Raw genomic sequence first — 27,033 nt, forward strand, 5'->3', positions numbered from 1 at the left:
GTTAATCAATGTTAACAATGAAGGCGCGCCACCCATTATTATTTATGTGCTGTCTTTGCAGCAATACCATCATCAATCTCAGTCAGCCAGAATACTTACCAGGAATGAAATTGGAGTTGTAGATACAGGCTCGGCTCTCACTACTGTTCTCAGAGCACTGGTAACCAACAGGGAATAAGATTTTACAGTGGCGAATACGGTGTTGTGAACCTGAGACTTCACACTCTGACCACCCAGACCACTCTGACCAACTATCTGTACAGGAAAAGAAAGTGATAAGCCAATCTCTCAGGACAACATGTCTTCAAATATTCAATGGTTAATCATCATTTAATTCATGCAATTGTTAAATATTTGCCTTCAAACATTTGCAGGAACCTCACCTATTTTAATATTGGAAAAAGTAGTAAGAACTGGATGGTACAATATGCCTTCATCAGTAAGGGACTCTCATTCCTGCAACACATCTCTGGTTGCGAATTTACTTTCCTAGTCTGGCTGCTTCCGTCAAACGGAACAGCTATTGGTTTCCTCTCTCTCTGGGCCTGAATTTTCCTCGGAGTTGCCATCAGCGTGGGATTTTTCTTACCTGGTGAATCCTGTTGCGCCAAACTTCTGACTCAGATAGGTGGGATCACAGTCGTGCAGTGAGCTCCTGAAGCCCAGTGTTGAGTGCAGCTCCGTTGAAGGAAAGGAAGCCATGCCCCTTTTTAAAGTTTCTTGCTGCCGTAAAGCAGATATGTTTAAAGGTCCAGTGGAATTTAAAGGTCCTTGACAGGCCAGGACAACGGTAACAAGATAAATGTGCCTTGTGGGGGAGGCAGCGGGGAGAGGGGTGGGGATACTATCCACCCAATATGACGCTGGGGAGCTCAGATTGCAACTAATTTCCTAGTGATCTATTGGCCAATCTAATGCACAATGGAATGTTATCCCAAATTTTCCAATATACTATAACTCCATCCCACTATTTACTACTTAGTTTCTGCTGTTCACAATCAGATATGTGAAAAAATGTATTGTTGGGGTTTCAAATGATATCAGAAAATGATCTGTCAGCAGACTGAAACTCGACAAGAATATAATTTAGCATTCTCCCATGCAGGAAAGACTACGTTGCAAGCTGTGAGAAAAACACAAATTGAAATTTTGCACATTTCGCTAAATCTGTCTTATGACAGTCATCATCACAACTTTGCAGGAAACCTTTTTGCAAATCAGGTAGGAGCAGATGAATGTGCTCACATTGCTAGGGAATTTCAGTGCCGAATTGAGCAGTTGAGTGCTTAGCATTTATTTCTACTGAGGTCTACATTCTGTTCCGGCGTACCTGGACAGGGTTGTGTGTTGCACAATGCTTCTTCAGTGTGGAGACCCAGACAGATATCTCCACCATACGCAGGCGGGGGATTATTGCAGGAACGTGTCCTCATGTAATGTCCGCCTCCACAGGTGACAGAGCACTTCGACCAGGATGCCCAACAGGACCAACCACCATCGACTGAAACGGAAAGCAGGGAATAAATTACTGGGCACTTCTCAAGATTGTTTCTTGTGCACTGATTTTACATCTATAACTTTTTGTGCGTCTTTAACTCCCAAACAAAATATATAAAAGTCAAAAATGAAGTTATTTAGATGGTGCATTGTATATATATTTTAATTAGCTAACTTTTTTTTTCCAACTCTGTTGCACATGATAACACCAACCACATCTTAAGTGAGTCACCATGCGTGGAAGGTACTAGGTACTACCACATTTATATTAGACCAGAGTCAGTTTGCACTGGGAGGAGAACTCTTATATAAGAGTTACCTCAGAATGAACAGCAATTGTTCACCAATTTTAATTGTACTCGAAAAGATAATGGTGAGTCATCTTCTTGAATGCAACTGCAAAGCTTGCGAGGTTATGTCACAGGGAGTTAAAAGTCAACCATCTTGGAGTCACATATAGGCCTGATCAGGTGATGGCAGATTTCGTTCCCTACAGGCCATTAGTGAACTAATTGGGTTTTATGATAAATTTTATTTGATTCATTGAATTTAATTGCCCCAGCTGCACTAGTGGCGGATTTGAACATTGTCTTCACAACATTTCCCCTGCTCCTGAGCTTACTAATCAACTGCTATACCCACATAGACATATTTGAACTAAATTAAATTACTTTTCATCTTAAAGAAATGTAACCATTAGCTAAATCGCATGTGGCCCAAAATGACTATTGTTATGTCACATGAGAGTTCTGCTCCCAGTACAAACTGACTCTGCTTGTAATATAAATGTGGTGGTACTAGTACCTTCCACGCATGGTGACTCAGTTCAGATGTGGTATTACCATGTGCAACAGAGTTAGAAAGAAAATGATGGCAGCAAACCACCACTGGGGATGTCAATGGAAATGGTTTGAGCACCCTACATTGTGTAATACTACCGTTACATACAAGCACTGTAATTCTGCTTTGCAGGCTTGTTAGACCTTTCTCCAACACCAAGGAAAGTTAATTCCCAAAATTGGGACATGCACTAGTCAAAGTTGCTTAAAATTTGCGATAACAACATCCAAAAAACCGCAAGTTAGTGTTCCAAAATCCATTCCGTAATGTAAACAGTGCAAAGCACAAAATTCCAGCAGCCTTAACATACTGCAGAAATAACCGGATAATCTAAACAAAGCATAATGTGCCCATTTAGCACAAGGAGACATTCAGCAGGATAGACAAAAGTTGCATTCGACAACAGAAATTTCAAAGCAGCAAAAATGCTGCAGAAAGCAGTAACAAAAGATCAGAAGTGGGGGTTAAAGGCATTGGTAACCCTTACAGAATAGGAGGAAGACGTTTTGTTTTTGTCTCAACAAATTTGTAAAAATGACTCATTCTTGTTAGCTGGCCTGTAGAAACTTTCCATATATAAATTATAATTGTTCCATTCAGAATACTAAAATCGGGATCTAAACAAAGCAGTATAAATTAGATACTCGACTTGAAGCCCTTTCCCTACCAGTGTTTTGCTGTAAGTCAGGTCACAGTCTAAAGAAACTCATTCCAAAGATTTTTGATTTAATCAGACACTAACCAACTTTGCCAACGTTTAAGCTTCCAGAACAGTACAATTTGGGGACTGCAAAATTAATTATGTTTTTTTTCTCTTAAGTTACTGATACATTTTCAATTATTTCCGCAGGGCTGATTTCCAAGTGTACTTTCTTCACAGATTGCCTAACAGATGCAGAATGCAGTCTGAATCAACAGAATAAATAAAGCAGTAATGTAAACAAAAACTGACGATTAAGTGACATCTGGGATACAGTTTACTCAAATCTTAATATAGCTTGTGCTGATGAAAGAGATCATGTATAACTCTCACGTTCTCTGACAGCCGATGATAAAATGGAGGCCCGAAGTTCGATCCCCAGATTAAAGTAAATGGTCTGTTCCATTCTAATAGTAAAAGAAATGCTCGGAGATTACTTTTATCTTCAAATAGAGCACAAAGCACCCTTTAAGTTCCACCCTATTACCCTTTGTTTCATGCCAATTAAACAACTCTTAGTAAACTGCGAGTAAGTGCTGCAATGATAGGTTTTGCTTATAAAATGCCTCATTGGTTAGGGATACGTTCTTGGATTTTAGACAAGGCTTCTAATAGCTATCTAATTATGGACCATTTTAAGATAAGTGAAAAGTGCCACGTATCTCAATCATCAATCAAACTACTAATCAATGGATTATTTCGCTCTTACACAATGTACCTTTGCTTAATAAAATTAGATGCGGAAGGTTTTTTATAAAGCTTGTTTTTATAAGGAGAATAGGTCACCAAATAAATGTACAGTCATTGCAACGTATAGGATTTAAATAATGGCATAATTTAAATAATCACATCCAGTATATTATATTCACCCAAGCTATTAAATGCAATTAAACACAAGCTTTAAAAATTTGTCATCTTCTTTGTTCTATAAAGGGCACCTCAATGGCCCCAAAACTATATGCCATTTTGATTTATTATTCATTTGAATAGTCTACAATATATTGGTCCATATGATAATAAATCTATTTTGTGTGATATGAACATGAGCTTTTCAGATGACTGTATGGTGGATTAAGGCCAACTCAGTTAGCCCCTCATCCTTCTAAGAGGTATAGACGAGTCTACATAAGAAACATACAATGTGCTTGTCACACTGTCTGAAGTTCTGTCTTATGGTCCTTGTGGCGGTCAGAAATAGAATGAAAGATCAACAGTAATTCATACTAACATCTGGTAGTGCTGAAATATATATGTTCCTTTCCTCATTCTCCTCCTCGCTCTCCATTTATAATGGAAAGAAAGAAGGATGTTTATTATAACCAGTAAGAACAGAAATGTTCAGCCTATTTACAAACAGCAATTTTACTCTGTTTGATTGCTACGCAGTACAAAATCCTGTCTTCTGTACCTGGACAAGGCATGATATTACACTCCTGATATTCCAGTGAGTGCCCTAGACAGGGAAGTCCTCCGTTCCTTGGCTCGGGATTGTTGCACGTTCGTCTGCGACTTCGAATTCCCCGGCTGCAGTCTCTGCTACACTGTGTCCATGGTAACCAGGCAGACCAAGCACCGTTGACTGTGTAGGCAGAAAATCTCCCATATCGTAAGATACTTCCAGAAAACCCTGTGGGAAACAAAAGGGTAAATTAAGGAATTGAAGCTCCAAATTTAGAAATAAAAGAAGAAAAACTGCTAACCTATGTAGAAAAAACTATGATGGTGGAACTAATATTTTGTTAAGCTAATGGTACAAGAACTTTTTCTATTCATCAGGTAAAATGCCCCAAAATAATAAGTTTCCAATTACAAGATGGTATATACTTCCCAACAAGTGGAATGTTTTAACTATAGGTCAAATTTGACTGAATACTGTTTAAGGAAAATCATTTCTCATTTAAGATGGATTCGTAACTGAAATGGGTTCAAGGAAATCAGCATTTTTCTTGATACCTTCCTTCTGCCAAAAAAAGTATCAAACATTGGTACCAGTTTAATATTATTACAAATGTTCAGTGTGGCTGCAGTTTCCAGTTTACAAGAGTTACTATGTATTGTTGCTTTAAAGAAGCTTCTAATTTCCACCCTTAAAGATACAAATGCACAGGCTAGATCAGGGGTGGGCAAACTTTTCCGTGCAAGGGCCGCATTCAGAAATTCACAATTCACAAAGGGCCGCATAGTATATTAAGTAAAATAATTACTTCACCCGGTTATGATTGTGGGCGCCTCATATAGAACATAGAACAGTACAGCACAGAACAGGCCCTTCGGCCCTCGACGTTGTGCCAAGCAATGATCACCCTACTCAAGTCAACGTATCCACCCTATACCAGTAAGTAACCCAACAGCCCCCCCACCCATTAACCTTTAAAAAAAAATTTAAAAAAAAAAAAAAAAATTTAAAAAAAATTTTTTTTTTTTTTTTAATGACTTGGTGGGCCGCAGAAATACCTTTGGCGGGCCGCATGCGGCCCGCGGGCCGTAGTTTGCCCACCCCTGGGCTAGATTTTGCTATTAACAAAGAAGAAAGTATCTTTACTCCATATATATATATTCAACAATTTCTTCAAAACTTTATAACCATATTTAACCTGTGTGAAACAACAGTGGAAACATCATCACCAATTTATCAATACCAATTACTTTGTATCAGAATGCAGTGTTTTGGGTGTGGATTGCTCAAAGAAAATTCAATTATAATTGGCACTTTAAGACAACCTTTAAAATGAAGAGAATCGCTAAAAGATTTGGTGCTAGAGCAACTCATTTATTAAGTGTTTGAGTGCTGGTGCAAACCTCACTGAGAATCAACAGAACATAACTCTGCAAGGTTAGACCATCACACAATTAATTACATCGCCAGATACACAATTTGACGGCTGCAGGGAGCATACTAGCAGTAGGAGTGCAGTGGAGGAGCAAGTGAAATTTTGATACATAGGGACAGTGAAAGGCGATAATTATAGGCACAATAAGATGACAAAAGTTTATGAAATCTTTAATAAATCCCCCAAAAGAATCTCTACTGATTGTCAGTCTGTGTCTAAGCTGATGTCACTGAGGACCAATAAGTGGCAAGCAAAAAATAAGCATAGAATTTCATATCTCAGATGCCATCTCTCTGAAATAGTTACTCACTTAATCCAACACCCTTTTTATTTGCTGATTTTTGAAATATTTTCTAATTTCTCTTTTAAGACCTTGCGGAATTTGCTTCCACCGATGTTTCTGGTAGCGTGTCGTAAAGGTTTCCTCCGGGTGTTCAGGTTTCCTCCCACAAGTCCCGAAAGGCGTGCTGTTAGGTAAATTGGACATTCTGAATTCTCCCTCTGTGTATCTGAACAAGTGCCGGAATGTGGCGGCTAAGGGCTTTTCGCAGTAACTTCATTGCAGTGTTAATGTAAGCCTACTTGTGACAATAAAGATTATTATAGAGAAACAAAAATAAAGGCCAGGTTTTTACAGGATCCTATGGTGCATGCTGTGAGTGGGGTGGGGTCAGGGGTTACTGGTTGGATGGTAGGGGTGGTGTGCCTGTTGCCATGAATAAAACACCAATAGCAGGTGATGTGTCACATGTGATGACCACCATCTCTTTGTGGGTATGGGGGAGGGAAGCTCTCTTGATTGGGTATTCTGTGGCCCATGCAGGATGCCAGTTGGCAAGAGCACTCTCTCAAAAATAAGCCTTCCCTCCATGAACAACTATTCGCCAATTCGCTTTAATGGTCCCGGCAAGCCCAACCAATTTACCTAGATTCTAGTGCCTTCTCCATCGATACTGCGGCTGTAATGTTTGCAGTTCCAGCAGTGGCCACACTTCTAGTGGCGCTTTTGGGATTGAAGAGCTGCTGGCTATCTGATTAGCAGGCAGCTCATAGGGTTGGGACCCTTAAAGGGATGGAAGTCCCAACGGTAGGCTGTTAACACCGAAAGCACATGAAAAATGCAGTTGGTGTGTCTATCCCTTTGAGGGATAATGTCCCACCCCAAGGACTGCTAGCCAATCTGATGGCCAACAGCACTTCAGTCCTAACAATACAACCAGAACCTGTTCAATTGTTTCTGCAACCTATACAAGTTGCCTGTTCCAGTAGCCATGCTGGTAATCTTTTCCTCATAGCTACCATCCTCGAAACAAAGTATTATACAGGGCCTACTTACTATCTTGCATCATGAAAGGTATCTACCACATTGCACATGCCACCTATCTATCATGAAACTGCTCCCAGCTTCAGACGATGGTGGTGGGCGTTACATTTGTCCTCAGTGCCTCTGTACAGCCTGGCTTACAGAGAGGAAAAAGCAAAATGGGTTTTTGCTTTTAATTGCTATCCAGTGGTTCCAGCTGGAAAGCATATATACTGGCATAAGTCAAATGAAAGCAACAGCCCCCTGTGCTTGAACAGTTTGGTGTCTGCATTGAGATATAAAGACCAGCCAATTAGGTGAAGTACAAAGAAATGATTAATTGAAGTATCTTCAATTCAAAAATTATTAATTTATAATTTCTCAATATATCAAAATGAAGCCTCTACTGCATGGGAAACCCAAACTCTGTGTTTTCTCTTTATTATACATGAATCCCCTGCACATGAAAATTAGATAGCAGCATTAATGATAATTGGAATTAGGAAGTAGGATGTCTAAACTTTTTGGCAAGTACCTTCGGGTCAAATTTATAGCAACTATTAAGCTTTTATCTAAAATTAAGTGCCCGGAGATTTCTCTTGGCTACGTTAACAGATACGTTAATGCATCCTTATGATATTTCTCTGTCCACTATTTGACTGGAGGCATTAAATCATGGATTAGTCCTTCCATTTAATAAAAAGACAGAATTATGCTCACAGTATGTCATTTCTGGGCTATAATGACTGCCTACTGAAAACATCTACTTAGGTTAGTTGGAGAGTCATGGGAAAAGGAGTACACAATATTTAGAAGATCATTTTGTATGACAGGAGGTACAATGCTCCTAGTATTTCCAATTATTTTATTGTTCGGAAAAATGAAATAATTCCAACGTCCAGGATTTGATATGTCCACTCACCACCTGCAGAACAGCCAGTTGATCCATCACTAGAACAGTAACGCATCTCTATCCTTTGGCGGCCGACATCCAGGAGGTTTGGGTCAGCCAGACGTGCCTTACATGTGTACCTGAATCTCTGCTCATAGTGACCCCCATTGTCTGAGATATTAACAGGCGTCCAAGGGGTCCAAGGAGTGGTCTTCTTTAGTTCAGGGCACAGGTTAGTATTACAAAGTTGGTATTCCTGTAAATTCATTTTAAAAAAACAAAATGAGAAGAATTAGAACATCATCACAATAGAAACAGGTTTTCGTTTTGTACCACCAGTGGTGGGTAATCCATCAACATTCATTATACTTCAGTTTTGTGTTTGTGTGAGCTGCCAGTCATGCTTTGAAATGTTTTTTAGGTTGTCAGATATGATACAAGTACATATTCATCTTAGAAAGGGAGAAGAAAACATGAACACTGCAGAAGCTACCTAATTTTAGTACTAAAAATCATGCGCAAACCATTTGCGGGGCGGTATTCTCCGCTCCCAATAAAAATCGGGATGGCCATCGTGAAATCGGCCGAGCTTCACGACGGCCTCGGGGCCCGCTCCCCGCACCTAATTCACCCCCACCCGGGGGCTAGGAGAGGGCCTCCGCCTTTCCCGACCGCGACCTCATCGCGCCAGAAATGATGCGCAAAACGGCTCATTTGTGAGATCATCCGCGCATGGGCGGGTTGCCGGTTTCAACCCGCGTATGCGCGGATGACTTCATCGTGCAGATGGCGCGAAACACGCATGCGCGGTGGCCGTCTTTCTCCTCAGCCGCCCGGCAAGACGTGGCGGCTTCATCTTGGCAGGCGGCGGAGGGGAAAGAGTGCGTCCGTTTTGGGCGCTGGCCCGACGATCGGTGGGTACCGATCGCGGGCCTGTCCCCTCCTGAGCACAATCGTGGTGCTCCCGTGCCAATCGGGCCCCTAGATGCCCCAAACGGGCATCTGGCAACCGTTTCATGAATGCAGCGACCAGGTATGGTTGCTGCCGTGGTGAAACGGGCGTGAAGGGCCGGCTGCTCGGCCCATCGGGCTCGGAGAATCGGCGTTCGCCGTGAAAAACGGCGAGCGCCGATTTTTCCGAGCTGGGGGGGGGGGGGGGGGGGGGGGTGGGGGGGGGGGGGGGAAATCGCTGGGGGGGGGCGCCAGGGGGGGGCGTAAAAAATGTCGGGAAGCATAATCTAAAATCAACAATTGCTGAAGAACAAGTCATAACTTTTAGCCATTGAAAAGCACAATTGTTAAATATGACACAGTACTTTCTTGTTTTCTTACATATCTGAAAATTTAACACATGACAATGTGTCTAATAAATCAGAAATTCCACCTTACAAGACTTGAAGGTGAATTTTAATTTAATTAAATGTTCAAACATGAAGAAAAAGCATTAAAAGTGCAGAGATTCTTTTAACATCGACAATGATCCAAAGCTGTCCACTTGGTACATTTTTGGGATGCTTATCTTTTTAAGCCATTATGTCACCCCATCATGTGGCCTTCCCTGTTCTCTGCCCAATATAGTATCGCTATGCGTCAAAATTAACTCAAGATCCTGTTGAATGGGATTACACTTTGGCAACAGAGATCTCTTTTACCCTGGGGATACGTTCCACTAATTTTTGTAATTCTTTGTGTTGATACAGTTCTGCCCTTCTAGGCTATGAATAGTGCTTATATTTCCTAAATGTCTTAGTTCGGCAGAAAAGCGCCTCTGAACATCCACATAATGGTATCTCTGTTCCAACGCTACTTTTGTCGACAGATCAGTTGAAGAAATGACATTCTCTTGAGCAAAAATAAACCAAGAGACAGATAGGAATTCAATAATAGGGCTTGAGCACTCCCCTGTCTTGACATCATGGGGAATATTTTCTGATAGACTGAAAATAACGTAGGCTATAAACTGGGAACCTGACCTTAACCTTCCAATACCCAATGCACGTCCATCACATGATGTTCCGCATCAGGAGCATTAAATTGGAATAACTATTTGAGTAACATGCAAGGCTTGCTGACCAAAGAATGTCATTCACTGGACTCTGTCACTGAAAGCAATCCACCAATCATTGGGTGGGATTTTCTGGTCCCACCATTGCCAATGGGATTTCCCGCTGACTGCACCCCTCATCACTGGACAACGCATGGGACCGGAACATCCCGCCAGCGTGAACACCGGTAAATTCAGCCCATCGCTTTTCAGCAGAAGAACCTAATGTTCTTCTCGGGCTGGTTTAGCACACTGGGCTAAATCACTGGCTTTGAAAGCAGACCAAGGCAGGCCAGCAGCACAGTTCAATTCCCGTACCAGCCTCCCCAAACAGGCGCCGGAATGTGGCGACTAGGGGCTTTTCACAGTAACTTCATTGAAGCCTACTCGTGACAATAAGCGATTTTCATTTTCATTTTTCATTTCATTTCATGTGACATAATTCTAGGTCTCGCATGAATTTGTTGAGGACTATGTTTAACTCTGAGGCAGAATATCCAGTTTCCTTCCGTGTGAGAGTTAGGTTGATCCTAAATCACACCATACAAGTAAAAAGAAAACAAAAAAATGTTGAAAAGCCATTTTGGTGTTCAGAGGTTCGCGGCTGGGCATGCGCGATCCTCATATCACAAATTGTCCCCTAAAATGTAGTAAACTGTCGGCAGATTATTCGGTATTCACAAAGAGAGGGCGGATTTATGTGTTGAGTAAACAGTATTCACCGGATAAAGAGTTAAAGAGTAACAGTAAGCTTTCTCTATCTTTATATATGTTGACTAATCTGTCATTTATTTCCAGCACCAACTGTGTTTGCTTGAAGAATCTCTGGGACTGGATTTTCACCTACCAGACAGGCACACAGAATTCCTGGCTCCGCGGACCATATCTTTAAAAATTGCTGCCCACACTTCCGATTTTTGGTCTTGGACGGGGGGATTGGACTAGATTAGATTTCGGGGTGGGCAACCCCAGAAGAACAGAGGAGGATTTCAGGTGCGGAGGTGGACTGGGAGGAAAGTCAGCCTCGTGGCTCCGACACTGCACTCAAAAACTTTTAAATATAAAGGGCGAGATTCTCCGTTCCCGTGTTGATGCCAGAGCTAGATTCATAAACTTTCACAACAGCACAACTGGACCAATTCCGCTCCTGTTAAGGGGCTAGCACCGACCCCACGTCGAACAGAATCAATTCCAATGAGAAATGGTGCGGGATTCACCGGTTTTGTAATAGACACTCAGGAGGCTGACAAGCTGCAGCTGCATATACACACTTCACTCCCCACACACACCATCCCAGCCAACATGCTGCAGCCGCATATACACACTTCACTCCCCACACACACCATCCCAGCCAACATGCTGCAGCTGCATATACCCACTTCACTCCCCACACACACCATCCCAGCCAACATGCTGCAGCTGCATATACCCACTTCACTCCCCACACACACCATCCCAGCCAACATGCTGCAGCCGCATATACACACTTCACTCCCCACACACACCATCCCAGCCAACATGCTGCAGCTGCATATACCCACTTCACTCCCCACACACCATCCCAGCCAACATGCTGCAGCTGCATATACCCACTTCACTCCCCACACACACCATCCCAGCCAACATGCTGCAGCTGCATATACACACTTCACTCCCCACACACACCATCCCAGCCAACATGCTGCAGCTGCATATACCCACTTCACTCCCCACACACACCATCCCAGCCAACATGCTGCAGCTGCATATACCCACTTCACTCCCCACACACACCATCCCAGCCAACATGCTGCAGCTGCATATACACACTTCACTCCCCACACACACCAACCGAGCCAACAAGCTGCAGCTGCATAGACCCACTTCACTCCCCACACACACAATCCCAGCCAACATGCTGCAGCTGCATATACCCACTTCACTCCCCACACACACCAACCCAGCCAACATGCTGCAGCTGCATATACCCACTTCACACCCCACACACCATCCCAGCCAACAACCTGCAGCTGCATATACCCACTTCACTCCCCACACACACCATCCCAGCCAACATGCTGCAGCTGCATATACCCACTTCACTCCCCATACACACCATCCCAGCCAACAAGCTGCAGCCGCATATACCCACTTCACTCCCCACACACACCATCCCAGCCAACAAGCTGCTGCTGCATATACCCACTTCACTCCCCACACACACCATCCCAGCCAACATGCTGCAGCTGCATATACCCACTTCACTCCCCACACACACCATCCCAGCCAACATGCTGCAGCTGCATATACCCACTTCACTCCCCATACACACCATCCCAGCCAACATGCTGCAGCTGCATATACCCACTTCACTCCCCACACACCATCCCAGCCAACAAGCTGCAGCTGCATATACCCACTTCACTCCCCACACACACCATCCCAGCCAACATGCTGCAGCTGCATATACCCACTTCACTCCCCACACACACCATCCCAGCCAACATGCTGCAGCTGCATAGACCCACTTCACTCCCCACACACACCATCCCAGCCAACATGCTGCAGCTGCATATACACACTGCACTCCCCACACACACCACCCCAGCCAACAGATACTCAGGAGGCTGACAAGCTGCAGCTACATATACACACTGCACTCCCCACACACACCACCCCAGCCAACAGATACTCAGGAGGCTGACAAGCTGCAGCTACATATACACACTGCACTCCCCACACACACACCATCCCTGCCAACAAGCTGCAGCTACATATACACACTGCACTCCCCACACACCACCCCAGCCAACAGATACTCAGGAGGCTGACAAACTGCAGCTGCATATACACACTGCACTCCCCACACACACCACCCCAGCCAACAAGCTGCAGCTGCATATACCCACTTCACTCCCCACACACACCATCCCAGCCAACATGCTGCAGCTGCATATACCCACTTCACTCCCCACACACACCATCCCAGCCAACAAGCTGCAGCTACATATACCCACTTCACTCCCCACACACACCATCCCAGCCAACATGCTGCAGCTGCATATACCCACTTCACTCCCCACACACACCATCCCAGCCAACAAGCTGCAGCTGCATATACCCACTTCACTCCCCACACACACCAACCCAGCCAACAAGCTGCAGCTGCATATACCCACTTCACTCCCCACACACACAATCCCAGCTAACATGCTGCAGCTACATATACCCACTTCACTCCCCACACACACCATCCCAGCCAGCATGCTGCAGCTGCATATACCCACTTCACTCCCCACACACACAATCCCAGCTAACATGCTGCAGCTGCATATACCCACTTCACTCCCCATACACACCATCCCAGCCAACATGCTGCAGCTGCATATACCCACTTCACTCCCCACACACACCATCCCAGCCAACAGGCTGCAGCTGCATATACCCACTGCACTCCCCACACACACCATCTCAGCCAACATGCTGCAGCTGCATATACCCACTTCACTCCCCACACACACCATCCCAGCCAACAAGCTGCAGCTGCATATACCCACTTCACACCCCATACACACCAACCCAGCCAACATGCTGCAGCTGCATATACCCACTTCACTCCCCACACACACCATCCCAGCCAACATGCTGCAGCTGCATATACCCACTTCACTCCCCACACACACCATCTCAGCCAACAAGCTGCAGCTGCATATACCCACTTCACTCCCCACACACACCATCCCAGCCAACATGCTGCAGCTGCATATACCCCCTTCACTCCCCACACACCATCCCAGCCAACAAGCTGCAGCTGCATATACCCACTTCACTCCCCACACACACCATCCCAGCCAACAAGCTGCAGCTGCATATACCCACTGCACTCCCCACACACACCATCTCAGCCAACAGATACTCAGGAGGCTGACAAGCTGCAGCTACATATACACACTGCACTCCCCACACACACACCATCCCAGCCAACAGATACTCAGGAGGCTGACAAGCTGCAGCTACATATACACACTGCACTCCCCACACACACACCATCCCAGCCAACAAAATGGCTGCAAGGAGAACGGCCCCCCGTTTCATGGACGCGGAGCTGGAGACCCTCCTGGATGCAGTGGAGGAGCGGCGGCTGACCCTATACTCCGGCCCGGGAACAAGGCTGCCAGCTGCCATCGTTCGCTGTGCCTGGGCATAGGTGGCAGAGGCCATCAGCGCCACCAGCAACATCATCTGGCCCCGTCAGCAGTGCAGCACTGCACGTCCTCCTCAGGGCGGCTACAGTGAGTAGGCAGCACTGTGCCCCCAACACTAACCCTGTCCCACACACCCATAACCCCCAACTCAGAGCGGACCGAACCCCGACCCTGCACCACATACCGGTACCCATACCTGCTGCCATGGTCGGGTGCTCTACCCACTGAGGCAACCAACTACCCACCCTCTGGGCTGCATGAGTCGGACTGTCTAACACTGTCGTTTTCTGTTTTTCCCCCACAGGAGAAGGCCGCCCATAACGGCCGGTCCTGCAGCACCTCACCGTGGCTGAGCAGAGGACCATGGACACTTTTGGCGGCCCAGAGGAAAGTGTGGTTGCCGGGGTGGAGATCGGCCGTGGGCGAAGAAGTGAGACCCCGTTGAGTTGTGGTTCTCCATGCCACATGTGTCAACCACCTTCCACACCACCCTCTCCCCACCCTCACCCCGACTAACCCCCACCCTCACCCCGACTAACCCCACACCTCCCCGGCCTGCCGTCTAATCATGCATCTTGTCTTGGGTCTTGCAGGTGGGGCAGGTCCTTCTGAAGGTGGGGCAGGTCCTTCTGGTGTTCCCTGCCCTCAGCCAGTGCCACAGTCGGAGACCCCCTCATGTGCTGACCAGCAATGAGGAGAGCAGTACGGATGGCAGCCCTCGACAAGAGACACAAGACACCCTGGAGCTCGAGTCCGGGATGACACTGATCTCCCGTCACAGCTGACAGAACAGGGCAGCACCATGCTACCTGTGACTCCCGAGCAGCAGCCAGGCCCATTCTACCCGGTAGCCCCAGAAGACGACCAATGGGGATCCAGGTCACACAGCAGGACTCACTGCAGGTCGCCTCCACTCCTGATGTACCACCTGGGGATCCACCTAGGCGTTAGGGCCCGTAAGGCCAGAAAGTTAGACACCAGTTAAGTTGGCATCTTCAGGAAGCCGAAGCACCACTCGATCATGCCCCATGTCACTGCATGGGCGTTGTTATAGGGGGTCTCAGCGTCAGTCTGTGGCCTCTAGATCAGCATCATCTTTGGCACCAGTATGATGGTGGTCTTCTTGAAGCTGGTGGGGAGCTCTGAACAGAGTAGGGACAGGTTTAGGATGTCCGCGAACACATTTGCCAGCTGGTCCACGCAGGCCATTTCCTGAAAGACATGCTTGTTAGATGAATTGGACATTCTGAATTCTCCCTCAGTGTACCCGAACAGATGCTGTAGTATGGCGACTAGGGGTTTTCACATTAACATCATTGTAGCGTTAATGCAAGCCTAGGTGTGACACTAATAAAGATTATTATTATTGCCACATGACTAGTAATCCTGAAGCCATGGGTAATGCTCTGGGGACCCGGGTTCAAATCCCACCACAGCAGGTGTGAATTTTGAATTGAATAAGTTTGAAAAATCTGGAACTAAAAATCTAACGATACCCATGAAACATCAGCACAGTAGCATAGCGGTTATCACTGTTGCTTCACAGCCCGAGGGTCCCAGGTTCGATTCCCGGCTTGGGTTACTGTCTTGAAGAGTCTGTATGTTCTCCCAGTGTCTGCATGGGTTTCCTCCGGGTGCTCCGGTTACCTCCCATAGTCCAGGTGGATTGGCCATGCAAATTGCTCTTAGGTTAGGTGGGGTTACTGGGTTACGGGGATAGGGTGGAGGTGTGAGCTTAAGTGGGGTGCTCTTTCTAAGACCTGGTGCAGACTCGATGGGCCGAATGGACTCCTTCTGCAGTGTAAATTCTATGATTCTATGATTATTGATGATTTGGAGTAAAAGCCCATGGGGCCGATTCTCCGAGCCACGCCTCGGGCCGTGCCACAATGCCCCGGACCCGACGCGCAATTCTACGAGGTGCGAAGAATCGCCGCTGTTTGCGCCGGCGCTGCTACGGGCCGCTGGAATCGGCGGGTCTGCCGATTCTCCGGCCCGGATGGGCCGAGCGGCCGCTCCGACAGGACAGAGTTCCGCCGGCACGTTCACCCCTGGTAGCTGCCGGCGGGAACTCTGCGGAAATGCTCGTGGGGCAGCCTGTGGCGGGGAGCGGGGCTCCCTCGCCAGGGGGGGCGATCGGGGCCCACCAATCGGTGGGCCGGCCTCTCTTTTGGTGGGCCTCCTTTCCTCTGCCGGCAATGTTATATCCCTGCGCCATTTTTTGTGCGGGGCAGCCTGGGGGAGAACGCCCAACTGCGTCTCCAATGCCGCGCTGAGGCTCTCGTCTCGCAAATCGGGCCACGCCCCTGCCAGCCCGACGGAGGCCCCAGAATGGGGTCTGGGAACGTGCACCGACGCCGGAGTAAAACACTCCGGTTTTTACTCTGGCGTCAGCACTTAGACTCCCATTGGGAGAATCTCGCCCCATCTGTCCACTACCTGTAACACTTGCAAAGAGCACCTGACCTCCCCCAAGGGACACTTGACCTCTCCTAAAGATATCCCGGATGCAGATCAAAAAGGCTACTGTATCAAAAAGGATCAAAAAGGCGAGGGTATCCAAATGAATCCGCAAAGTTCAGACCCACTCATGCCAGGTCCATTCTGCACAATTCGGGTTTCACACTCCTGGATTTCCAAAATCTGACTTCACTGATGATTTGAATGGCCAGCTACCTCCATGAATCGTGCATGCATGAAATGCAAATTGCTCCCATTCCTGCCCTACAACAATGGGAAGTGCTTTGTATGGGGGGCTGTCTTCCAGGCGCTGTCCATCATGGTGAAAATCTGAGTCCTGCAGATCCATATTATCTCTTCCTCATGAGGTTTCCCTTGACTATTGGGCGGGATTCTCCGTCAGAGGGATCTTCCATTTTGCCGGCAGCGCACTCACACCTGCGGATTTCCCGACGGCGTGGGGCTGCCCACAATGGGAAACCCCATTGGCCGGCTGCCGGGACAAAGAATCCTGCTGCCGGCGGGTCGTGCGCACCAGAAAATGGGTGCATCGGGAAGGAGAATCACGCCCATTGTATTTGTTTATACTTATAAATGGAACCTTTCCAGGGTCAAACCAGGATGGGGGCTTGCGATCTTTGGGGTCGGGGTAGAACCGGGGGTACAGGAGGCTAGGGAGGCCGGAATACTGGCCTTTGCGTCCCTAGTGGCTCGACGAAGGATATTAATTCAATGGAAGGACGCGAGGCCTCCAAGCGTTGAAACTTGGATTAACGATATGGCTAGCTATATTCAGCTAGAAAGGATCAAATTTGCCCTGAGAGGGTCGGTACAGGGATTCGCCAGGCGGGTGGCAACCTTTCCTTGACTTTTTAGATCAGAGATAGACGTTCGGGGTCGTGGCAGCAGCAACCCGGGGGGGGGGGGGGGGGGGGGGGGAGGGGGGGCGAGGGAGGGGGGGGGGAGGGGAGGGGGGGGGGGCAGCAAGGGTCGTGGGGGGACATGCACGACTGTAACGCGGGCAAGTCTGCTCGCTGCTCATGTCTGAAACTGTAGGCTGCCTTGTTTGTTAAGGTTGCCTGGGGGGGGGGGGGGGGGGGGGGAGGGGAGGACTGGTGCGCGCGAGAGGGCGGGCGAGGGAGGGACATTTGCCTAGAGGGATTGTGTTGTAAATAATTTAAAAATTAGTAGGGGTAAATGTCTGTATGGAAAAACTCTTTCAATAAAAATTATTTAAAAAAAAATAAAAAATAAATGGAACCTTAAGTTTTCTAGATGATGTGACAGTCAATGTGTATCTTGCTGTATGCTTGCAGCCACCCTTGTTCATCAAGAAATATGTCAATTGTAAATTGGTCCTGGTTAGGAATGGTATAGCTTTACTACATGAATTTTAGTACAGAGTACAATGGTGGACAGGGAGGAAATATCTATATGAAATGAAAATGAAAATTGCTTATTGTCATGAGTAGGCTTCAATGAAGTTACTGTGAAAAGCCCCTAGTCGCCACATTCCGGCGCCTGTCCGGGGAGGCTGGTATGGGAATTGAACCGTGCTGCTGGTCTGCCTTGGTCTGCTTTATAAGCCAGCGATTTAGCTCAGTGTGCTAAACCAGCCCCTATACGTTCCCTTCCGGCGTCCAAGGCTATTTTGTGTACCTGGAAGTTCCTCATCATTTCTGGGCAGTATCGCAGCAGTAACTGATGGCAAATAGCACGATGAGGTGTCCCATTGAGAGACTGGTGCAAACATAGCCCATCAAAATTGTCCTCCAATGAATCTGACAGTAAAATGACTGCAATTATATCATTCAAGTTTTTAAGAGCGTGAAAGGATTGTAATCAGTCCAAGGCTATTTGAGTTAGATGGTTTGCAAAATATGGGACTAGGTTAGATGTTGGCTAATTTCCTACATTATATTGAAGACCGATCCAATGCATCACTAACTCTTCTACATATGAGGAAGCAGTCTTCATTGCCTACAAGTGAAACTGATGCTCCCTCCTCAATCGTCTGATGTAAACAAAGCCCATGAGATGTTAGTCTTTGGGTTCTTCAGCTAAAAGCAATAGTTTCTTACCAGAGCGCCAGGTTTGGAACATACACATGCCCCCAGCCACCCCACCACCTGCTCACTGGTGCATGATACATCAGCCTGTGATATATCCGCTCTCTCTTACACTGTTTGTGATTCTCCTTCTCAGGGTCAACTATGCTGGTGCTTGAAGTGACAAAACACATTTCCCTAGCAAGGAGATGGCAGAGCAAGATTTAACTTCAATCCAATATCTGAAGCTGTTCCATGGTGAGAATGGTTTTTGGGTGCAGGCTATGCAGCAATTTCAGATATTTTCCGGCTGACACTCACACTGTTGGTCTCGGGTAGCTGGAAGGTGCAGTGGAACAGTAGGAGGGGATCGCAGTTGTGGAGAGTGTGAGGTGTCTTGATGATGGTCATCCATTTATTGATTAACACCGAGGGCAGGTACGTGTGGAGGTGAATCATGCCTCCTGCCTTCTTTTAGGGTATACATATCACTACCAACCTCACGAGATCACTGAAATAGCTGTGTTGCCATATGTGGGATCGATGACTGCCATTGTTGCCTCTCTACACCAGCCTCTTCTAAGGCCCCCTATGTAGAATACCCTCATCTCTATCAGATGTATATCTACCAAAGTGTCCAGAATTATGGGAACTCTTGTCACAACAGAAATCCTCCTAGCTATCCCTCTCTCTGCCATTTAGGTGTTATCTGAATCTCTCTTCCACATACTGAGGAGCTTATTTAAGCAGAAGCGGCTTTTTCAATTCTGCAGCTAAACATTTTTTTCTCTTAGCCATGAGAGACGGCTTGCCACTGACAAATACTGAGGTTGCCAATGGTAAGCTTGCCCTGCCCCACCTAGTTACTGGTGCATGGGAGACAATCCAGCTACATCAGTCTTGGAAGTGAATCATCATAAATTAACAGTTTGTCAACATCCTGGGCTGTCCCAATTGTGGGGGAAGGGCTGTGAAAGAGTGATGGCTGAGGGGTTAGTAGGATATCTGTCCAGGTTGGGAGAAGCACTTGGTGTTTGGAGATGTTTCTTTGGTGGTCAGGGGAGGGAGTCATATGGTGTTCAGGGGAGCAGTTGATGTTCAGGTGTATGTGGTCCAATGATGGGTGGGGTGGGGAGCAACCAGATCGCAGGGTGAGATACTGGATAGGTTGTTGGGCTGAAGGAAATACTGCTGCTCCTCCTGGCCGACAAGCAGCTCTATAAAAGCATTTACCTCATGGATGCAGTTTCTCTCGCCTCCTTTCAGCTGCCGAGTTTCATGAGAAACCAGGCAGCCTTTTGCTGAAAATAGAATGACTGCTAAAATACTGAGTTTGGTAATGCTGCAAAAATAGAGGGTGAAATATAGCAATCTGTAGAAAAGCTGAAGCAAGTTAACGGAATTCTCTCTGGTTTGTGCCATGTTAGCCCCAGTAGGAGAAACCCAACTGGCAGTCAGGAAACTCTGGGGTGGACTCTCTCTCTCCTACCGCTGCCTGCAGCGGGGTTCCCATCCAGAGCGCCAGGTGTCGGTTTCGTTCCAATGTCCGTCACCGCTGCCGCTGACAGTGAGCTACACGTCCATGCGGGCGAGAGAATGCAAATTGGTCATTTGAGCCAACTTGCATCCAATTAACGAGCTGGAAGCCCAATTCGCCATACCCCTGGGATGCTCTGATCCTCTTGGTCGGGATTTATGTGGACGTGGATTGGTACGAGTATTTTCAAGCATGGCCCTGTTGCGCTGGACCCCGCGGTGTGTCCAGGGGGTAAGTACTTAACATTGGTGCCCCAAAGTCCATTGGAGGTCCCCCCTCCCCACAATGCAAATCCTACCCACCCCAGCCCCACCATCAGACCCCCAACAGAGGCCCCGATATCTAAGACCCCCCCACCTCCATCAGAGACTCGTGTATCAGGGACCCCCCTCATCAGAGACCCCCACATCAAAGACCCCCATATCAAAGACCCCCATATCAAAGACCATATCAGAGATATCCACCTTCAGAGACCTCCCCCATCATGGACCTCGCCAATATCAGAGAATCCCCCCCCCCCCCCATTAGTCACCCCTGCCTGGAAGTTAAGCCCAGGAAGAAACAGTGCAAAATCACTACTATTTCACTTACCAGCTCCTGAGACCTCCTTAGACAAAAGTGTTGACAGCTTCAGATGTAACATCACAGAAAGCCAAAACACATTACAAGGCTTTAAACCCACTCAGATCCTTTGATCTGCAAGAATTTTATTCACATTCAAAGAGAAATAGCTTTCAGTAGGCTGTAGTTGACAGAGTAATAGCTTCCAGACATGCAGGTGTTCGGATTGTATATTTTCATTTCCCTTGAGGCTTGAATGCATCTCAAGAACCCTGCTTTGAAGCTAACCACAAAGTTTGTCAACATCTAGCTATGATTGACTGGTCTTCAACACATCAAAAGAAGTTAAGTGCTTTCTACTGAGAAGAAGAGGGTGAAAGCACTTATCTCCTTAAAACCTTGTAATGTATTTTGACTTTCTATGAAGTAGCAGCCACTGCTTTCAACACTTTGGTGTGAGGCAGCAAGGGGCTAGTAAGTGAAAAAGTAGTGATTTCTCACAGTTTCTGCTTGGACTGCTCTTTAGCTTCCAGGCAGGGGTGACTGATATGGGGGTCTCTGATATAGGGGTCTTTGATTTTTTGGAGGGTCTCAGATATATGGGGGCTCTAGGAGATTGGGGGAGTCTTGGATACTAGGGACTCTATGGTATGGGGGTCTCAGATAATCAGAGAGTCACAGAGGTCTACAGCATAGAAAATGTCTTTTGACCCATCGTGTCGACGCCGCTCAAAAGCAACCAGCCCTAAGTATTCTTATCCCATTTTCTAGCACTTCGCCCATAGTCATGTGTGCCTTGCCATTGCAAGCGCACATCTAAATATTTCTTAAATATTATAAGGGTCTCAGTCTCCGCCATCCTTTCAGGCAGCAAGTTCCAGACTCCCACCACTCTCTGGGTGAAAACACATCCCCTCTAAACCTCCTGTTCCTTACCTTAAATCTATGCCCCTGTTCATTGATCCCTCCACCAAGGGGAAATGTTTCTTCCTGTCTCCTCTATCTATGCCCCTCATAATTTGGGGAGGTCTCTGTTGGGGGGGGGGGGGGGGGGGGGTGGGATCGGGTGCACTCATCCTTGCATGCTGTCAAAGGAGAGGTGATCTGTAATTCCTGTGGAGGTGTTGGGGAGAATGTCCCTCAGCAGGGGGTATGGGGGGGGCAGGATTTGCATTGTGTGCTGGACCTTGGTGTCGAACCTCCTGCTCAAAACAGCAGCCCAATACCAGGATTCCAATGGAATTACACACGCTCCCCACCATGCATAAATTTGCATAGCAAAGGAGAGGGAATCGCTCCTGAGCGCTGCTCCCAGCACCAATGTAGACCAGAAGTGATTCTACTCTGGTGTGAGTCCCCAAATGGAGAATACCGCCCTCTGTTTACAAGGTTATACTCTACAATTATTTCCCAGACTGCGAGCATGTTCATAATTGCTTACGCTATATAATTTCCTGCATTAGACCTTTGCAAGAGCTGATTTTGGTGTAACAAATAGCAGGTTGTCAGTCAGGTAGTGAGTTGTTATGAATGTTAAACTTTGGAGGACAATTATGTTTTAAAATGTACCTTTAACTCAACATAAAACAGAATTCCGGAAAGTAATGTCAAATTATCATTCCTGATAAACATCGCAGTTCGGAGAAATGCCGACGTGATCATGCTGACAGGTAAGAAACTCAAATAGAAACCCATCGAGAAGGAATGGCGGTTTTAACACCTTTCCCATAATCCCACAGGAGGAGGACAACTGAGGCTGAGACACAGGAACAATTAAGCTACTGTTGTGGGAACATGCTTTTGGTTAATGATCAAGCAGATGGTTTCTGTTCAAGAGAAGAGGACGGACTAGACAGGGCTCTTGAGATTTTAGGAAGGGGAGTCATGGCGGTATGCCTTGCTGGTGATAATCATATCCAGCAAAACTCAAGAGGGGTTGGACAACTGTCGAAGGATACTGGAAGTTTCGGTGGGGAGAAGTGAACCTCTGTTGGAGAGCTCGGAGACTTTTGGATGTCCTCTTAATGCTATATATCTGCCAAAAGAATGAAATACAGTTCGGGGTTTTGTAAGGCATATTTTGGTTGGGCTAGTTGATGAATGAAAAAGTACCTTTTCTTTGATTTATTAGTTGACTGTCAATTAATATTTAATCTATATTGATTTTGTTTTTTCCTACAGTAAAAGTGTTAAAAAGTGAAATCTTGTTTTCATCAATCGTTGGGGAATTAATATCTTTTTAAAAGTTATGGGGCACGGTCTAACCAAATGGGAACAGAGTCCAGTAATGAGCGCGTTTAGCCGGGTGTTTCCCAGCACTCGTTATGGCAAGAAATGCCACACTATCTACTGTTTCTATTCGGGGCCTCAGCGGGTGGTGCACCCTGCTGAGGCCGCACTTCGTCCCATTTGCTGCACTGAGCAGCTCCGCTCACCTGAACTCCTCAGTGCAGGAGATCGGGACGCCATTTTAAAATGGCGTCCCGATCTTTCGCCCCCCCCCCCCCAATGTGATCCCGAACCCCCCCGCCAAAGCCCCAACTCACCTATAAGGGGGTCCTCGGGCCATTTGTAAAGATGTCAGGCCATTTGTGAAGTGAAGACCAGCACTGAACGGTGCTCGCCGAGGTCTCCGATGCGAAAGGGTTAAATCCCAACGCCTTGGGTAGATCTCAGCTAGGGTGAGACTACCTATCTCACTCTAGTATACAGATTTGCAAAATAGTGATTCCGCCCATATTGGGCGGCATTCAGATTGCGACATCTCATGAGATCGAGTTAGATCTCGGGAGGCATGGTGAACTGGGTAGATCCTGGAAGAGGGATCTCCCAACATCTACCGGCTATGCTGCGTATGCTGCGCCATCTTTCGGGCATAACATGGCCTGTAGATCACGCCCACATCTCTATGGAAATCGTACCAAGATGCGGTTTATTTTGACGCTTTGAAATTACTGATTAACACTACTGCTAGATAGACCGTGCCTCGTAATGGCTAGAGGCAGGAGTATCTTGCAGCGAGGGCTCAGCAGGGAACAAATGAAGGCTCAGTAGAGAGTATAGGGAAGGGTTGGTAAGAGCATGGGACAGGGTAAATGAGGGCATGGGGCAGAACTGGCGGGGGCACAAATGACAAAGGAAGGCCAGTGGCAGATATGACACACATTATAGAGAAGCTCAGTGCGCACAAACCAGTACTGTCACAAGTTGATAAGCACACACCAGTGAGTTAGGTGTGCAAGTGACTGCGTATACCAGAGGTTACATTGGGAGGCAAGTGCAGATTCACGACAATCCCTGGTGCCTGGCTGATTCGTGGAAATGAAGACATAAAACCTCATTGTAATATTTACGTATCCAACTCACTTTCTGCAAGTTCAATTACTCTCTCAACTATCTGCCTCCATTAGGGAATGGATTTAAAGCGGATTGAGGTTTTTGCATTTTAACCTCTGACATGACCCCCAAACCATCCGTTTTGAGGAGTTAAAATTTAATCCCTCGTCTCACGCATAACCAACATAATGTTGTTGCTGCCCATGGAACGTTTGCATAAATCAAATCTCTTGGAAAGGGGAAAACACAACTGCAGGGGAGAAAATTAAACGTAAAACTTGTTTTAACTGAGGTGTGAATGGTAGAACATTTGTAATGAACTGTAAATCTCATTACAAAAAAAATCAATGAAAAATATTGGAGTAACTTTGTTCAAACTTACAAAAGAGATATACTTTGACTATTAAGTACCAATACTTCCTGTACATTAAGTCCCATCCCACATCCTGAAACACTTCATATATCAATCATTCCCCATATGTTCTGCATAAATTTAGTGCAATTACCATAAATAGGTGATTGTTTAATGCAGAGTTGATTAGTACATCAATCATAGATGTTGCTACAAGCATAAAAATCTCTACCTGCAACACTTTGACAGACTTATCAAATGAAGATTTTAACAGTACAATTTAGAATTGTACTGAAAATTGAATTGTGTGCATTCAGCTTAAAAAATGAGTAGTTGTTTTTATCCTTGCAGCTAGTTATATTTGATAGACCTAATGAAAAAATAAGTAAAAGTCTGCTCAACTTTTTTAACATATGAATCTCAGTGATTGCTAAGAATTACATGGACAGAATTTTACGGTTTCCCGTTGGTTGATTGTAGGTTGGGAAGTGAGCATAAAATTCCACAGATGGGCTCCGCGCTGGCCTTTCCACAATTCTATCCTGGGGCAGGTGAAAAATCGGATGGCTGGCCGACACACCCTTGCCCCATTAGGGGCTGGTTTAGCTCACTGGGCTAAATTGCTGGCTTTTAAAGCAGACCAAGCAGGCCAGCAGCACGGTTCGATTCCCGTACCAGCCTCCCCAGACAGGCGCCGGAATGTGGCAACTAGGGGCTTTTCACAGTAACTTCATTGAAGTCTACTCATAACAATAGCGATTTTCATTTCATTTCATTTCATTGTGGCCCTAAAGTGGCCAATTATTGGCACCTAAGGGTTTTTTTCCTCAATTTTAGGCTGGTGGCAGTGTTCCAGGTATGGGGGAAGCTCAAATATTAATTGAGTTCAGGCAGGAGATTAGGTGGTGGGCGGGCACGTCCCCATCAGCAGTCCCCAATTAACCTCGAGTGCTCCCCCCATAAGTTCCGGTAACTGCAGGATCTCCCTCTTTCCTCTCCTCCAGCCTCTTCAGTGACACTGTAATGTCACTCGCTCCAGGTCCCAAGGCTCCTCTCACCTCCCTGCCCTGGGACCTTGAATCCTGGAATCCAGGGACCTTGGCTTTGGGTACTACTTGGCAGTCCCGTACTTGTGGTGTTGTATGGACTAGAGAGCTGCCGACCAATCAGATTGACTGGCAACTCTTCAAGGGGCACCTCCTCTTGACTGAGGGACGGAAGCCTCGCCTCCAGCCAATTAATGCTCATTGGAGCTTGAAATCGCTGCGGGGCAGGCAATGTCATAGATCATAGAATTTACAGTGCAGAAGGAGGCCATTCGGCCCATCGAGTCTGCACCGGCTCTTGGAAAGAGCATCCTACCCAAGGTCAACATCTCTACCCTCTCCCCATAACCCAGTAACCCCACCCAACACAAAGGGCAATTTTGGACAGTAAGGTCAATTTATCATGGTCAATCCACCTAACCTGCACATCTTTGGACAGTGGGAGGAAAAATGAGCACCCGGAGGAAACCCACGCACACACGGGGAGGATGTGCAGACTCCGCACATAGTGACCCAAGCCAGAATCGAACCTGGGACCCTGGAGCTGTGAAGCGATTGTGCTATCCACAATGCTACCGTTCTCAATGTCAGTGAGGATGCAATCGCCTCCAAATCTTCGGATGGTGGGAAGGGAAAGCCCGCCATACTAAAGATCCTTCCTCATGTGTTATGATCTCATAAACTCAAGGGTGATCCTTCCAGTGTTCCTGTCATAGCTGTATCCCAAATCACGGAGTGGGAATCATTGTCATATTAGTGGGACACATCCATGTCAGGGATGCCATAATTTCTGAGCCAGATAATAGAATTCCATCAGAGTCCAAAGGCAAAAGACGGAGATTACTCTACTCATTCTTCTTTCCCCCCTCATTGGCATGTCCAGAATCACTTTGGAGATTGACTGCCATTTGATTTTGACTGGATGGTGCTCACTCATGGTTCCGAACAGCATTTGTTTCCTGTAGGTGTGGTCACCACTGAATCATATGGTAGGAAAGAAACCTGGTTAGATTTCTGGGGGCAGCTTTGGAATTCTCCGAGACAAGGTACCGAGTCGGGCTGGGGTCGGGGGCAGGGGTAGGAAAACAGCAGGTGGAAAAAGTGCCCACTTTAGCTGGAATGCGTGTTGCTGCAACCATAGGGCACTAATCTGACAGGTTCCACACCAGCTTGCAGCTCACCTGCTGTCACTACACTTGGGTTCTGTTCTATTGTTGGCAACAAGGGCTGTTAATGAATCCTGAGGCCCTGATCTTTGCTGTCAATTTCAAAAAAAGGCTCTCAATGTGTTTTAGGCTCCTAATTTGCATATTCATAGCATCCAGCGCCTGTTTTTGGCATCCAGCTGGTACACCTAAACGATGTACCTTGGGGCCTCACGGTAGCATGGTGGTTAGCATCA

The 27,033-nt window shown here is 46.6% G+C and overlaps 1 protein-coding gene across 3 annotated transcripts in view; it reads right to left on the reverse strand.

The window, feature by feature from the left end:
- Positions 1–27,033, reverse strand: part of sema5a (sema domain, seven thrombospondin repeats (type 1 and type 1-like), transmembrane domain (TM) and short cytoplasmic domain, (semaphorin) 5A) — a 267,608-nt gene that overhangs the window by 12,704 nt on the left and 227,871 nt on the right. For all 3 annotated transcript variants that reach the window (XM_038797605.1, XM_038797604.1, XM_038797606.1), the window contains exons 16-19: positions 8,094–8,319; positions 4,446–4,664; positions 1,331–1,501; positions 100–255 (exon numbers count right to left, since the gene is read on the reverse strand). In XM_038797605.1, coding sequence (XP_038653533.1) covers positions 100–255; positions 1,331–1,501; positions 4,446–4,664; positions 8,094–8,319 — 772 coding nt within the window. The remainder of the gene's footprint in view (positions 1–99; positions 256–1,330; positions 1,502–4,445; positions 4,665–8,093; positions 8,320–27,033) is intronic.

Source organism: Scyliorhinus canicula, chromosome 5 (genome assembly GCF_902713615.1).
Source record: "Scyliorhinus canicula chromosome 5, sScyCan1.1, whole genome shotgun sequence".
Taxonomy (NCBI): domain Eukaryota; kingdom Metazoa; phylum Chordata; class Chondrichthyes; order Carcharhiniformes; family Scyliorhinidae; genus Scyliorhinus; species Scyliorhinus canicula.